Source organism: Palaemon carinicauda, chromosome 1 (assembly GCF_036898095.1).
Source record: "Palaemon carinicauda isolate YSFRI2023 chromosome 1, ASM3689809v2, whole genome shotgun sequence".
Classification (NCBI taxonomy): domain Eukaryota; kingdom Metazoa; phylum Arthropoda; class Malacostraca; order Decapoda; family Palaemonidae; genus Palaemon; species Palaemon carinicauda.
Window position 1 is genome coordinate 295,838,596 of NC_090725.1, and position 17,679 is coordinate 295,856,274.

Here is a 17,679-nt window from a genome sequence, read left to right on the forward strand (position 1 = left end):
TACTTTTTACTTCATCACAATCTTTAAGCATTTACCTCATCAGATATGAAACTAAAAAGAACATGTACTGTTCTGTACACTAAAAAAAATAATAATAAATTGATTTCCACAATCTGACTTAATACAGTAATACTGCTAATTCTCTCGGCAATGGTAGGGCAGAAAAAAGTTGGACCCAGAAGTACGGGTCAGTAGTGAAGTAGTTAACAGTAAGAAGTAATAATAACAAAGCAATATCAAAACTATTGCAAGTTTTACTAAAGAAGTCCTTGGTAATACTTACCTTTTGATTGGCATGAATTTTCATATGTGTACGTAGTTCTACGTAACTGCCGAGAGAATATCCGCAAAATTGGCACACATAAGAATCATCCACCAAGACCTCCTCTTTTATGACAACATTTCCAATAAGATCCATTTGAGGCACAACCTGGTAATGTGAATATCCTTTATATAAAATATAATTCAGTTTATAAGAAAGTTTTCAAAAGTAAGACCTCTTCATGTTGGAATAACCAAAATACATGCAATTTAACACATTAAACATAAAATAAATCTTCAAGTACAATAAGATGAGCAACTCCACAAAAGAAGAATATATTAAACATATAATTATAAAAAATTTGTATGAATCCAAAGAAATCCTTTGTAAAACATATTAAAGAAACATGCTTTTTAGGTGAAGACATCAAACACTCAAATTCATTAGTGTAGCATATTCCTCTGAAAGATTATTCAACTATAAGGACACTGACGATTTAAAAATCAAACTCTACTACTCACATTTCAACCAGTAAGTAAATATCCCTTTTTATAAAGAATGGATGAAAAAGTCTCACTTAATTAGTATGAGCTTCAGCTCTTAGAAAGCTATTACTGGGCTCCGACCTGTGCCGCCCAGTGAAATGCTCCTTTAACATCATTTCTAAGGTAAAAACTGCTATGAAAAGGAGTTTTTACCTTAAAAATGATGTAAAAGGAGCATTTCACTGGGCGGCACAGGTCTCTCGCCCAGAAATAGATTTTTCCTTCGTCAAAATCCCTTTGTTATACCACAATTTATTTTGCTATCATTTAGAATCTTGAACCAAATTTTGGATGAAGTATTAAATGTTTTTTTTTTATATTACGTACAAAACTATAAAAACAAATATTTACTACATATAAAAATGTAACTACTATCTTTTGGCCAATTCACCAAGCAAAAGGATTCACATTATCTCTGTCTTATCATTATGAAATCAATGTATTTATTTCTAGAATGAAGAAGTACTTTCTGCAAAAATATCACCTTTCTACTTATCACAGTTTAAAATTATTAAAAAATATGTTTCAATTTTTTCTTTTGCAGTGCATTTATCGCTTATAACTGAAAGTAGTAAAATCTCATACAGTACAGTATGTCTGAGAAGACAGCATGGAATTCAAAAACACTTTTGATAGTATAACTATCAATTCTAAAATGTGCTTAAGAACTCATTATAATGAGCCTGAAGCCATACGTGTGTGTAATTCTTAAAGAACCTAGGACGCATATTAATACAACTACCAAATAGATTGAAAATATGAAAAGCAAAAAAATTACATACATCAACAGATGAAACAGATGGTGACAATAACAGCTTCTTGATGGGATCTTTAGGTAAAGTGTCACTCAATGAACCAAAAGGCCATACGCGATGTGTTGTCATGTGCTTCTTCACATTACTCTTTTGAGTAAAAGCGCGACCGCAAACAATGCACTGAAAAGGCTTCTCTCCAGTATGCGAACGAATATGTTGCTGAAGATCAAAGTTCTTGCTGAACTCCTTCCCACAAAATGAGCATTTGTGCTTTGGCTGTAAGAAAAACAAAAACATTCCTTCATACATAAACAAAGCTATTCTGATCTAACAAGCATCTCAAATAGCAGTAGAAATTAAACTAAACATATAGTATTCTAATAAGCGGACAAATAAGTTTTTCCCCGTTCTCAATACATCAATAAACAAGAGTATCATGAATTCACATACCTTTGTTTTTACAGTATCACTTTTATTTGTAACAGTTTTTGCCATACCACCATGAAAAAATTCATGATTATAACAGGCAACATCATCCTTTTCTTCTAAAATTACTTCAACATGATTAGTCATGTTATCATTATCACCCCCAACCACTTCATTTGATTCTTCAACACCTCCAACAATTGTTGTTAATGTCTGACTTGGAGACAAACTTGATCCAACTACATCCTGCCCAAAAAAGAGAGAAAATTTTCAATAGTATATAGTCTTATAAAATATCTTATACATACATATACCAAGGCACTTCCCCAATTTTGGGGGGTAGCCAACATCAAACATATGAAACAAAAACGGGGACCTCTCCTCTCTACGTTCCTCCCAGCCTGACAAGGGACTCAACAGAGTTCGGCTGGTACTACTAGGGTGCCACAGCCCACCCTCTCCCGTTATCCACCACAGATGAAGCTTCATAACGCTGAATCCCCTACGGTTGCTACCTCCGCGGTCATCCAAGGCACCGGAGGAAGCAGCAGGGCCTACCGGAACTGCGTCACAATCGCTCGCCATTCATTCTTATTTCTAGCACGCTCTCTTGCCTCTCTCACATCTATCCTCCTTTCACCCAGAGCTTTCTTCACTCCATCCATCCACCCAAACCTTGGCCTTCCTCTTGTACTTCTCCCATCAACTCTTGCATTCATCACCTTCTTTAGAAGACAGCCATTTTCCATTCTCTCAACATGGCCTATCCACCTCAACACATTCATATCCACTCTAGCTGCTAACTCATTTCTTACACAACATGGCCTATCCACCTCAACACATTCATATCCACTCTAGCTGCTAACTCATTTCTTACACCCGTTCTCACCCTCACTACTTCGTTCCTAACCCTATCTACTCGAGATAAACCAGCCATACTCCTTAGACACTTCAGCTCAAACACATTCAATTCAATTTCTGTCTCTCTGTCACTTTCATTTCCCCACAACTCCGATCCATACATCACAGTTGGTACAATGATTTTATCATACAGAACTCTCTTTACATTCATGCCCAATCCTCTATTTTTTACTACTCCCTTAACTGCCCCCAAAAACTTTGCATCTTTCATTCCCTCCCTGACGTACATCTACTTCCACTCCACCATTTGCTGCAACAACAGACCCTAAGTACTTAAACTGATCCACCTCCTCAAGTAACTCTCCATTCATCATGACATTCAACCTCACACCACCTTCCCTTTTCGTACATCTCATAACCTTATACTGTACTGTAAATAACTACATGCAGCTTTGAAAGGGATTATGAGTTGACTCGCCCTAATGCACCAATATTACGCAGTTTTCCACTTGTTACGGGTATCTCTGTTACCTAATTCGCCCTGATGATGGAGGGCTGACTATAGATGCATTTTTTATATCCAGACAAACAATGGTTAAATATGGATTTGTACACAGAGGCAACCACACTACAGTACAGTACTACAAAGGTTTGATGGGACTAAATAAAAATCTTAGGCGAGGGTTATCTATACAAAGGATCAGCTCTTAGCTTTTATATCTTCGGCCTTGTGATGGATGTCATAAGATCAGATGTAAAAGAGGTGGCCCCTTGGAGTGCGTTGTTTGCTAATGACATTATTTCGGTAGATTTGACTAGTAGCCATCTTAACTGAAGCAAGAAAAGTGGAGACAAATACTGAAGATATGCAGGATAAATAGATCTATCAAAGAACAGACAATGACAGGGTATGTACAGTAAAACTAAACTTGATTGGTATCAAGAGGTTTAAAATATTTTAATATTGTGGACAAATGAAGATATGGACTTAGAAATTAACCAGAGAATATTGTTCGCTTGGGTGAATTGCAAAAGATATCTAGGAATACTTTGAGACAAGAACACTGGTGAGGAGGTTTTAAGGATACTTCTATAAAAATATTGTTAGACCAGAAAATATTCTACCGGGCCAATATGTGATTAATCAAATATGTTCAAGAATGGTAAGGACATTGTGATGGATATGTGGAATCATGTGAAGAGAGTATCAATGGAGTTTTATTAGAGAAAACAACAAAGAAGGTTCAACAAAAACTACAGTGGTTTCGTCAGATTAGGCAAGGATAAAAGAACTGTGTATAAAATGTTCATGAACATGGAAATGGGCAGAATAAAGAGAAAGGGAAGGTCAAATTTCAGAAGGAAAGATAATATTGAGATTACAAGCAGAAAAAAAGAGCTAAGAGGGCAAGATAAGACAGAAGAGGGTGGATTGACTGATAGGATACAGTGACTGCATACCTAAATAGATAGAAGCTAAAGCCAAAAACACAAGGAAAAAGTAATAACCAAAACTGTAACAAAGGAGGAATTTAGTTGGCTTACTACAGTAGATGGAGTTCTTAAATATGAAAAATACTTGTCATAATTCTTAAACCTGCATTTTCTTAAATTTTTTTTTCAGATACTATAGGCTAAAAGTTAAGAGACTATGGCAGTATGCCTGTAATACAATCAATATTAAACCTAAAGGCAACCAAAATTCCAACTTTGTTAGTAATAAACAGCACACTATAAAAACTATATCAATTCCATCATGGAGAATAAAAAAAATAATTAACTAATGTGAAAACATTAAGAAACCTTATTTCCAACAAATATAGCAAATAAACAAGGTATTCTCAGACTTGAAAGACGCATGACTGACCTCAAAATTAGCAAAGCCGGGTTAAATCTGAAAACTTACCAAAGGTGTGCTGATGGACGCTGTTGTGGTTAAAAGAGGAGATACGGCTGTAGATAATACTTTGGTCCCACTGGAAACAGGCAAAAAATTGGTTGTTTGCAAACTTCCAGTTAGGGGTAATACCTGTGGAATGAAAAAAATTTAAACTTCAAACATTGGAAAGCTTTTAATCAGAATGAAACTGATTCAATGACAAATTAATTTGGTAAAAAAGATGTGGCCCCTATCTTAAAATGTTGAGTCTTCAACATTATACATGTCTGTATTTTGTATAAGTATACTCCCTAAACAATTATAAAATCATTGAAGGATTGTCAATTTTTCCTATTCAGTAGGCAATCCTTAGGAGAAAATAAAAGAATTGGAGGACATATTTTACATGTTTACTTTATAGTAAACAGTACTGTATATCTTTATAAGCTCCTCAAGTCGAACACTATCCAAAATAAAAACAGCTATCTATCTATTTACCAAGACACTTCCACCAATTTTAAGGGGTAGCCAACATCAAAACAAGGGAACAAAAGGGGACCTTTCCTCTCTCCGCTCTTCCCAGCCTGACGAGAGATTCAGCCAAGTTTGGCTCATACAGAATATTATTTGTTAGCAGATAATAGATATTTTCCTGCTCTCTCCAGAAAAACTGAATGAAAACTTATCGACCAAACCCCAAAATAGCAAAACAAAACCTTACTTTTAAGATACAATCTATTTTTGTCTCTGAAATATTGAGTGAATAATTACAAAAATAAATACTGTAGTATGAATATAAGGATAAGGATTTAAGATAACAATACAGTCATACTTTGCCCTACGCCATTAACTAATTCAAGGAGACACCATAAAGTCGATTTTCGTCGTAGGTCGGCATTTTCTCCCTATAAAGTGACATATTTCCTATACATGACAAAGTATCTATAACCTGCTATCATTTTATAAAAACTGGATACCTATATTAACAAGCTTTATGTAAAATACTTAAATATAGAGTTCGAAAGAAAAGTAATCAATAAAACAGAGAGAGAGAGAGAGAGAGAGAGAGAGAGAGAGAGAGAGAGAGAGTAATATTAACACATTAACAATGGTCCCTTTGCTTTAAACTTGGCATCTCTTCTACCCAACAACTCTCATTATTATTCTGAGTAATAAGATGCAAAATACAGATAGCAGGGAATTGTTTTTCCTTAGCTATGTTATATTACAGTACTGTATAGCCAAGACTGATATCCTTACCCCTAAACTAACAAAAAACAACATAAAATCCAGTTCCACAGTCATACTTTGCTCCTCCGTTTTTTAACAATAAACAACTGAATTGAAGAAAAAGACTCGCTATACTTACTTGAGTTGCTTCAATCGTGAAGGGTAATAATTCTGAGTCGCTAACAATGACATCTGGGGAATGAAGGTCACTTCTTGTATACCCTGCTGATACCTGCTATGCATAAACTTTATTTAGACTTGATTATAAATAACAATATACATCTCTCAAATAAGAATTTTATCTTATTTCTATGAATCTACATTAATATTCGAAATGCTTTGTTCTCGAAGCTTGACTTGTATTCACGTTACCTTAAAAAACTAAATATTTTACATTTCCTTCCCTTCAAGAGGCTTCTACCTCTCACCCACCAAGGAGACATCTGGTGACTAATAGCAACAATCATGGTATGGCTAGACCACACCTGCCAAGTTTTCAGTCTTCACGTTGCTCTGATGTTATCAGGTCAACTCTAATTGCCCTGCTCTAGTTTTACAAAATACAGTACAGTACATTTAATAATTATTAGTGTAGATTGTTCAAGGGGATTAATTTTGGCCATTCATGATACTTATTCTCTTTGTATCTCATGACGAGGACTGTATTGTGAGTTACATAATCATCTTGAAGCTCCTGGGGATCTAGTTAAATAAAAGTTGGATTTCTTTTAATTTTTAAGACTTTAAATTTCATATCTTTACTTCATGACCCACCTTCATCAGAATGGTAGAGTCAGGAAAATAAGCATCAAGGGAAATTTATAGAAACTTTTCCTTTCCATACTCCCCTGATGTTCACATGCATACTCATCCTCCTTCCAATGATTAATGATGTCAAGAAGATAGGATATTAATTTCTATTTTGAGACTGAAGACGAAGCAGATACGGTGTAGCCACACCCGTGATATTGCTACTAGTTACCAGATGCTGCCTTGGTGGGCCAGAGGCATAAGCCTCTTGAATGGAACAAAATAGAAATTATTTAGTTTTTAAGAGGAACGTCGATTCAATCCTAGCGTCTCAAAGCAATATGAACATCAGGATAGTACATATATAAATTTTTTATTACTAAAATTCTATTTGTATTCAAATGAAATCTATCTTTGTCCACACAAACCTATTACAGCACAAATGCTAAATCATTAATGCTTCTGTGCAAATTCCAAAAAACTTCCAGCCTGAATGGAAAAAGAAGATTGTCTACTACTGCTAGGTAGCATGCAAGTGATCCTAAAGATGCAACAAGGATTACTTTAATAATTATGCTACCTGAATCAGCGGCAAAAGAACTGTTGGGTCAGGAAACGTGGTAATTTTCATACTGAAAACTTTTGGTTCCTATAAAAACATCAACCAAATGGTCAACTAACAAAAAATAATAGTAATTGTTAACCCTTTTACCCCCAAAGGACGTACTGGTACGTTTCACAAAAGCCATCCCTTTACCCCCATGGATGTACCGGTACGTCCTTGCAAAAAAAATGCTATAAAAAATTTTTTTTTCATATTTTTGATATTTTTTTTTAGAAAATTCAGGCATTTTCCAAGAGAATGAGACCAACCTGACCTCTCTATGACAAAAATTAAGGCTTTTAGAGCAATTTAAAAAAAATATACTGCAAAGTGTGCTGGGAAAAAAATAACCCCTTGGGGGTTAAGGGTTGGAAATTTCCAAATAGCCTGGAGGTAAAAGGGTTAACAAATATTACAGAACTATCCTATAAGTAAAACCTAGGCTACCAGTTTTCTTTATATAATGCAAGATGGTTTAACAAAATTGAAGCCTATGGTAATCCATCAATTAAAAGGCTGACAGATGGAGTGATGTGTTATTTGCTAGCCTTGGTTATATTGTGAGAGTAGTTGCTGCTATTATTTAGTCCTAGCTTATATGATTAGTAGTGTTGCTGATATTGTTATGTATAATAATTTATGAGGGGGTATTGATACGTAGTTGGCTTATCATATATAAGTATTGCAAACAATAAATTATAATTTTATTATGAACGTCCAGTTGAACACCCATCTCGGACAAGTAGCAATAAACTCCAAATTCATTACCACTGGATATACAAAATAAGTTTTGACAAAGTGTGTAGAACAGTAAAAGTCTAATTATTATTTAGTATCAACGGTAACAAACAAATGAACAAACTTCTGCAAGAAAATTATAAAGTCGGAGATATTTTGTGTTTTTTCTCACAATACAAACCCGAGTCTTTCACACTGGAGAGATAACAGGAAAGCTGGAATATACGACAGTTAAAATTTTACAACGAGGTGTAAACACTTGGTCAGCAGTTACCGACTGGGAGCGGAGAAAGCCCTGTTCCCGTGCTTGCTCAATGAGTAGTCACTTTGATTCCAGCTGAGACTTTCTAGGAGGATGGTGATGGTGGGAAAGTATGAATAAAGCACTCCAAGTTTATATAGTCAGGAAAAATACAAATTATCTCCAAATTCATCATTCATTCCGGTATAAATACAAACCTTCGTCCTTTACATGAGACTTAACTTTAGGGGGGTTTGGGGCTGGGACTGTGAGATTAAGAGCTCCAGTCTAGAGCAAAAGCTCCAGGCAATCTGCAGCAGCAGCAGCGGTTAAGGTGGGAGGACATTCCTGTTCCAACTGGCTGGAAAACTAATCTCGTGTTTCCTAAAATCATACCTTGTAGGTAATGAGAGTTCAGATTCCTTACACCTCATGCACCAGTGGTGTAATTATACCACTGGGTCCACGGCCCTTGCAATAAAGGACACTGAGGAAAATGTTTTAGTGTTGTAACACTATTGGGTTTGCTTGGCTCCAACCAAGTAGCATATGTATCCTTATGGGTTTATCTAGTTCACACCATGTGGCATATTTTTAGTAATGGGTTTGCCTGCTTACTACACACTTCCCCCCATAAAGATTGTGGGGAATGACGCTTCTTTACTACAATATAGATCAGCTGCTAGTTGAGTCGAATCAATTCCAGCTGACAGGGTTTTGGAGCTGTGCCCCAAGAGAAGGGAAGATTGATAGGAAAGAAAAGGCCAGTCATTTTTATCCCAAACTAACACGTAACCTCCATCCTCGATCTGATACTAAAGGTCTTGTGAGAGGAGCCGGGCTACCTATACCACCTGCTGTGCAGCTACTACAGACCCAAGGGAAAAAGTGTCTAGAGACCTGTGGGTCAATTCTCACAGGTAATGGTCAGTAAGAGTTGTCTGAAGTTTCCACATGCCTACCTGTAGTGCTTGTGCCACAGAGAGATTCTTCTCAAATGCCAGGATTGTGCTAAGTCCCCTAACATCATACTCTCTCACTCAAAGCCTTCCTGAGGAGGCAGGTGAGGGTGACGGAAGGGTTCAGTCAGTGACCTCCCTTACTTACGAAGAGATTGTATTTCTGGTCCCATTCTTCACTCTCCCTGTGCTGATGAAAAGGTTATGCAGGTATGGTATGATTGCATGCATATATTTGAAAAGAGCACCTTAGCAACCTTGAAAGACAAAAAAGCAACTGACCAAGATTGACGGTTACCTCTCGAAGACTTGAGATCTGAAACAACAAAAACCTGGAATCAGAAACTGACAGATTCTTGATCCTGGAAATAAACCTGTCTCCATCCATCAATATGAGAGACATTAGAGAAGAGGACATTCTGCTTACTAACCCACTTAGTGGAGACTAGGGCGAGCAAGAAGATCATTTTGAGGTTGAGGTTCCTATTCGAGGTAAACCTCAACAGTTCATAAGGTGTCAATTCAGAGAATGTAGTACCCTGACAACATTCCTGGGTTACCAACAAAATGTTAAGACTTCGTTAAAAAATTTCAACTGACTTGTATTCTAGTTTCTATCTCTCCTGCGTAAAGAATAAAGGTTTGTACTTGTACCAGAACAAAAATTTATAACATATTGCATGCATAATTAAAACAGAAGTCTGCACTTCACATGAACACAATTATTCTAAGTTGTAAATAAAAGTAGAGTCCCCAACTTACAGCTGGGTCAGGTTCTTGGCTATAGGATCTAAGTTGAAATGACTGCAGCTTGACACACTGCAAATAATATATGATATGCATTAGGCACTTTTATAAACATTATATATTATACATTTAAAACAAAATTGGGGGGACAAATGTGCTGTGTGGTTTCCCAGAACATTCTTGTGAATGGATAGAACTGGGAATCCAATACAACATACTATAAATACCAAAGAAATATTGTCTTCCCTGCTCTCAGGACAGTGCATTAACGTCCAAAGCACGGACTCAGTGTTTATAAGAGAGACTTTCAAGTTCTGTGTTCTTGAACTTGACACAGCATTTCCAATGCTGAAAATGTCTGCTATGATTGACATCATTACTACGTTATCTACGCATAGACAGATGAATCAACGCTACAGCTAGGAACCAGTCTACCTGTGCATCAACCTGTGACTACGCACCATCTATTAACCTATTGTCATAGAATCAACATCTACACGAAGTGAGGCATCTTGGAATACGATGAAGATGAGTAACAGGAATCATGTTTTGGTTACCACTACAGTATTTCTCCAGAGTGGTCCAAAGTGATTACGATCGAGTAACCCAATGATTTGATTTCAGAATACTGTAGTATGGTGTTCTTAGCCGGTTGTTCCAGCTTCTTGAAACATGGATGGGACTTGGCTATTTACCCTCACCAGTGTTAAAATTTGATATCCCTTTCTAATTTGATAAATTAATATTCCTTATCATACTAATTCTATTTTGAGAGGCTAATAACTTGCCTTTCATTATAACATAGTCAATCTGACAAATGGTGATTAAAATATCAGGCGTAATTATTTTTCACCCTGGTTATCATATTTAGTATGAGTTTATATATATATACAGTGAGCTTTATGAAACTAAAATGAAATTTTAGTCTAGTCTTGTTGTGGAATTGGCAAAAGTAGCCAAATTCCGGCTTCAGCTAGCTGGAATCATGAATGGTTATTTATTGATACAATGGTGACATGTGAGAATTAATTGCATTTTTAGTATCAGACAATTCCTTGACGTATTTATGCCATGATTAACAGTCCAAAGGTAGCTCATGAATGACAGAGGCAAGGGACAGTGACATTGCCCTATCAAGCAGGACAATGCCCTAGAGACTGACCATACATACATATGATCAGTGCCTAAGCCCCTCTCCACCCAAGCTAGGACCAAGGAGGGCCAGGCAATGGCTGCTGATGACTCAGCAGATAGACCTATAGGCTCCCCCAAACTCCCCCTTCTTAGCTCACGAAGACGGTGAGGTTGCAGCGACTAAAGGAACTAACGAGTTTGAGTGGGACTCAAACCCCAGTCTGGCAATCACCAGGCAAGGACGCCAACACCTTGGTCAGGATATGCAAAGGGAGAATTGTCAGTTAGGAGGGCTACAAAGTTTTATAACCTGCAAAATCTTACTGTAGCAACAAAACAATGAATTCTAACAAGTGAATAACCCATCGATTTGCATGTCCTAGTATTTTCACAAACAGGATTATGTATGTGAATATAAAAATAGGTTGTAGAGGGAATTTGTTCATTCCTCTCCCACAAGGTCAAGAGTGAGAGGGAGTAGCAAACAGAACTCTCCCCTTTAATAGGAAGGTTTTTCCTCATCCTTTCATATTCATGATATGGGTATTGGAGGGGAGAGGGTGTATGATTGAGTCATATAGCCTATGGTCAGGGAGCTTTCTCACACCAGTGGCATTTTAGGCCATACGTTCAGCTACAAAGTAGTTGAGGAGAGGGATAGGATAGTATGACACCTCTCCAATATTGGGAGATGACTAACTGTATGATAGTGAAGGGATCAGGTAATTCTTCTAATTGATAAGTAATTCAGTCAAGTAGACCTATCTTTTCATGCTTATTGGCTTGTTGAACTATAGGCCAACTGCAGTGTATTTTGGGACCAAGAGTGAGCCATTGCCCGTCTCATTGAGCCTAACTTTCCTTGGTATGTGGCCATGGTAATTTGGAAAGGGATGGGAGAAATATTTTTCCTCACCTGAGTGATATATGAATAATTGAGATTTCCAAGTGAAATATTTTTATTTAAAGATGAATCAAATTTAATGAAAAATGTATGGGTGGGATGTAATAACCTGCAGAGCCTGTCATTGTTCTAATTGCACGCTGTGTATTCATTCTGCTTGGAACCAGGATCCATTTGAGAAGGCCCGAGAGATAAGGCATCTTTTTACCTTCCATGTGGGTAAAAGGACTATCGAAGATGGTTAGGTCCACTGAGTATTTACCTAGCCAGGACCTTGGGGATCTCATCTGCCCTTCAATTTCATATGTAGTAGTTAGGGGTTTTGGAAATGGGGTCGTGGTGGCCTAGGCCCTCTTCAAGGTGCAGTAATAGTTTTTGGTTTGGAGGACGACCTAGACTCTAAAGACGAAACAGCTTTACAAGGGGGTTCTTCACTAGATGTTTTGGTCCTCCAAAAAGGTATCCCTCGAGATTCTAATTGCCTATAACGTGTTTTGGTCAGATCCAACCATGGGCTCTGCTAAGCAGGTTACCGATCCACTTAGATTTGGTACACTTGTGTCTCCTGCGGACGCCTCGGTCATAGCTAAGCTAGTTGAGGCTTCAATCCACAACCACTACTGTCAGCCCAATCAAGGTGCTGCCATTCCAGGTAGTTTTGGTCTACTGTCTGCTTCCTTTTCGCTCCACCCTGGGGATTCAACTGTGGCTCAGCTTTCGGGTTATCAGCTTCCTAGGAAGGCTCCTGTAAGGGCTCTTCCTTCTGGTTCTTTGGATTCAGTTGTGGCTGGGCCTTCAGCTTACTAGTTTCCTTAGTTAGCTTTTTGTTCCTGTGAAATTAAAACACTCTTGATGGACCTTTGATGCTGATGGTGCTGTAACTCCTAATTGTTTGTTACTTTTAGCAAGTTAGTAAGAAGAGGTTCTTTTTGCGCTTGTTGGAGAATTGGTCATGTTACTCTAATAGGTAAATGTGTTTCTGATAGCTCTAGACCTGTTGATTACCAACCAATTTCCATAACTCATATTACCTAAATTTTTTTAATGTCTTTTGGCAAAATGTTTAAAGAGCCAATGAAGGTAATAATCTGTTCCTTAGTTTTTAATTTTACTTTTGAAAAGGCCTTGGAAGATGTGATGCCCTTCTTATAATTTCCAATGCCGTACAGAAATTCCTTGTTCATATGATTGGCCTTGATTTTAGTGCTGCCTTTGACTTAGGAGTATGATAAGGAAAGAGCGTAAAAGTTGGAGTTTGTACAGTACTGTTCTGTACAATAACTACAATATAACGTACAGAACAATAATCGGACTATGTGAAAACAATGTACACTACTGAGTTATTTAGGGAGTTAGACAACTGCCCGTATGTAGTAGTTTGTTGGTCAGGGGGCTATGACTTCACTGACCCTAGGGCACCAATATTATAGAGTTTTTCTTCTTTGCGGTGATCTCTGTTACCTAACCCCAGCAAAGATCAAGGGCTGCCTGTAAAGTCTTTTTAAGATATGATAAATGCAGGTCACTTTCTTTTTAAATATTCCTAAATGATTTAGAAGATAATTTTCCCTCTCCTAACAGTCAAAAACATCTCTAAGAGTTGGATATGGGATTTTTTTCAAACAGCAGGAAGATTTGTGTGGACCTTGATCTCTGCATGATTTTTTCAACCTTTTTATTAGCTAGTTAATCAAATATCCCCAGCAGTTAACCCCTTGGATAAGTGATATTTTTTGCATAATTTTTAACGGAGGTACCTATTCAGTTGGCAGTGTATAGTAGTGTTCAAATTAACAAGCAGATGATAATTTGCAGATAAAGGTAGACAATACACTACAGCACTAATTTTGATGAAAACCACAAACAAAATTCTTGATTATACATCTAATAGTATAAGAAATTAATTTATTATCATTAGACCATAACTTCATAAAACCTCTCTTGGATTTAAATTTGATTAATTGAGGAAAAAGAAAATGCTTTTCTTTTATGGGTTTTCAAGAATAGCCCCAGAAAGGGATTAACAGCACTGTCAAAAAATGTTTTTGACAAAGGAAAAACCTATTTTCAGGGAGGTGCTGTGTGGTGATCTCCAAGGACTTCCCTGTAAAAGGCTAGAAAACGGATTCCAATATGACATACTGTAATCCCTTGGCAATCGTGGGGGTTCCATTACATACCCATGTGATAGCTGACAAATTGCGAAGTAGATACAGAAATTTACAATATAATTTTTCCTTATATTCTAAATTCTTCATATCTCTTCATTTCATTCATAAATTTATGCTTTTATAAACCCTCCTTATTCTTATAAAACTGTTATACACTCTTAAAACACTTTTTGAGCCAAAACTTAATTTTACGTATAAGTAAATGAAAATTTTTTAATCTAAACACTTATTAATGTAAGCACTTCTTGGCCAGGCTTCTCTGTTGACCTTGTGTTCATTTACTGTGGCTGAAAAGTGTAGTTGTATCTAAAATAAACCGCATTTCAATAACACTGATGTTTCACTTAACTGTATCCAAAAATAATATCTAAAATAATCACATATTAGTATCTTACCATGAAATAAAAACATTTCAAATTTCTTTTCCATTGTTTACGTTTGTAAGCTCTTCGGTATTGCCATGTATGTTTTCCAAATCAATTGGTTAAGGCAAACTACCAAATAATTCTTTTCTTGCTAAAAAAGATAATTATTTCTTGAATTATCCATTTTATTTTCCATATAGAAGTATGAAGTTTTCAGTAGAAAATACTTTTCTCATTTTATTTATTTCTCAACTTTAATTATACATCGAATTTTAGGTGTGTGTCACTGTATAGTCTACCTTTACGATGCCTGATTACTAAGCACAGGAAATTATTGACTTTTTCAATTCTTAACCCTTTTACCCCCAAAGGACGTACTGGTATGTTTCACAAAACCCATCCCTTTACCCCCATGGACATACCGGTACGTCCTTGTAAAAAAATGCTACTAAAATTTATTTTTTCATATTTTTGATAATTTTTTGAGAAAATGCAGGCATTTTCCAAGAGATTGAGACCAACCTGACCTCTCTATGACAAAAATTAAGACTGTTAGAGCAATTTAAAAAAAATGTACTGCAAAATGTGCTGGGAAAAAAATAACCCCCTGGGGGTTAAGGGTTGGAAATTTCCAAAGAGCCTGGGGGTAAAAGAGTTAATATATACACCATATTCTACTTCACACCATTTGTAATAACTACGGTAATTTTTTATCATATGAAAGATGAAATGCAAGCTAAACAGCTTGTTAACGATATGATTTTGCTATTTTAACTTATTGAACTTATTGAAGTTGGGAAAAATAAGTGGAGAAAGAGAGGTTAGTTTATTATAATTTGGTCTCAAATAAAAACTCATTTGATACAAAAGATACTTTATAAAATAATTTTGTATGGATAAAAATTTGATGCTCGCACAATATGTGAGAATGCAAGAGTTACATGAGTATATGCGGCACTACAGTAATCACTATTTATAAAATAAAATAATTGAAATATGAAAAATATAAAACTTATCTTCCTTCAGAAACCAACTGTATAAAGAGGAGTCAGCGTCATCTTTACACATACAGTGGAACCTCTACATCCGAACGTATCTACATCCGAATTTTCCAACATCCGAAGTAAAATTCGAGCAAATTTTTGACTCAACACCCGAATTTTATTTCGACACACGAAGTAGCAATTTTCGTCGTACCGGTTGTATCCGAATTTTTCGACACGCGAAGTACAATTCGAACACGTTCCGACTCTACACCCAAATGTTTTTTTCGACACCCGAAGTAAACAATACTCGTACGCGTAATCTGTGCTCATAGCTCCTTAAGTGTTTTTTATTTCCGCCGATAGAAGGCAGCACATCGACCTCGGAGGGACGCTCAATTAGCGCGGCTTGGGTCAGTCCTCTGTTCTCGTCGGCTTCTTGCGGTTGTGCTCTCTGCGTTCTAATATTAACTGTGATTTAATCGTGATTTTTTACGTGCATCCATTAACGATAATTTACGTAAATCATGGGTCCAAAAAGGCTTAGTTTTGGCAGTGGTAGTGGTAGTGGTGAGAAAAGGAAGAAGGAAATGCTTTCTATAGAAATTAAGCAGGAAATTATTGAAAAACATGAGCGTGGCATCCGCGTGAGTGAACTTGCTAAACAGTATGGCCGTAATATGTCGACGATCTCGACAATCCTTAAACAGAAGGAAGCTATTGAAGCAGTGAAACCTTCTAAGGGGATCACTATAATTTCCAAACGCCGTACCCCTATCATAGAAGAGATGGAACGACTTCTACTAGTGTGGATTAAGGATAGAGAGATCGTTGGCGACACCATCACCGAAACCGTTATCTGCGAGAAGGCGCATGCCATCTTTACGGACTTGAAGGAGGAGAGCTCTGGGGGTGATGCTGGGGAGAGTTCAACCGAGCCTTCCTCAGATGATTTCAAGGCATCTCGTGGCTGGTTCGAGAAATTTAAGAAACGGTCCGGGATTCATTCAGTTGTTCGCCACGGAGAGGCTGCTAGTGCGGACACAAAGGCTGCAGCTGACTTTGTTAAGAAATTCGAAAATATCGTAAAGGAAGAAGGCTACGAAGAGCAGCAGGTGTTCAATTGTGATGAAACTGGGCTGTTTTGGAAGAAGATGCCGAGTCGAACCTACATCACTGCTGAAGAGAAGAAATTGCCTGGGCATAAGCCAATGAAGGATCGGTTGACTCTTGCTCTATGTGCCAACGCTAGCGGGGACTTTAAAGTCAAGCCGTTGCTTGTTTACCATTCGGAGAACCCTAGGGCCTTTAAAGCACACAACGTCGATAAGGATCAGCTTCATGTTTTCTGGCGATCCAACTCGAAGGCCTGGGTCACTAGGCAATTCTTTGTGCAATGGGTAAACCAAGTTTTCGGTCCTTCTGTGAAGAAGTATCTTCATGAGCAGAAATTGCCTTTAAAGTGCCTGCTATGCCTTGACAATGCACCCGCTCACCCCCCCGGACTTGAAGATGATATCTTCGATGAATTCAAGTTCATAAAGGTGCTGTATCTTCCACCAAATACCACCTCTATCCTCCAGCCCATGGACCAGCAAGTCATCTCTAATTTTAAGAAGCTGTACACCAAGCACTTATTCAAGCAGTGCTTTAATGTCACGCAAAGCACCAACTTAACTTTGCGTGAATTTTGGAGGGGCCACTTCAATATCGTGCACTGCTTAAAGATCATTGATCAGGCTTGGGTGGGATTAACTCGACGGACCCTCAATTCTGCATGGAAGAAGCTGTGGCCTGATGCAGTTTCTCCCTGAGATTTCAAGGGTTTTGACCCCGAACCTGATCCCGTGGTCGGTGCAGCGGAAGCCGTAGAGGAAATCGTCTCCCTTGGCAAGTCCATGGGTCTGGAGGTCAACGCAGATGACGTTACGGAACTCGTCGCCGAACATCACGACGAACTGACGACGGATGAGCTCAAGGAACTCCATGCTATGTCGGAGCACATGAGTGATGACGAGGAAGAGAGCGAGGAGGTAGAACATGTGTTAGGTTCAGCGCAAATAAAAGAGGTGTTAGGAAAATATCAAGACGTGGTCGACTTCATCGACAAATACCATCCAAAGAA

The 17,679-nt window shown here is 37.4% G+C and overlaps 1 protein-coding gene across 2 annotated transcripts in view; it reads right to left on the minus strand.

The window, feature by feature from the left end:
* LOC137657909 (zinc finger protein 341-like) overlaps window positions 1-17,679 on the minus strand; it is a 130,332-nt gene that overhangs the window by 75,832 nt on the left and 36,821 nt on the right. Inside the window, exons 5-9 of one of the 2 annotated variants that reach the window (XM_068392566.1) lie at window positions 6,098-6,190; window positions 4,756-4,878; window positions 2,013-2,234; window positions 1,590-1,838; window positions 284-430 (exon numbers count right to left, since the gene is read on the minus strand). In XM_068392566.1, coding sequence (XP_068248667.1) covers window positions 284-430; window positions 1,590-1,838; window positions 2,013-2,234; window positions 4,756-4,878; window positions 6,098-6,190 — 834 coding nt within the window. Of the gene's footprint in view, window positions 1-283; window positions 431-1,589; window positions 1,839-2,012; window positions 2,235-4,755; window positions 4,879-6,097; window positions 6,194-17,679 lie in introns of both variants that reach the window. The other variant, XM_068392556.1, reaches the window with a different exon arrangement.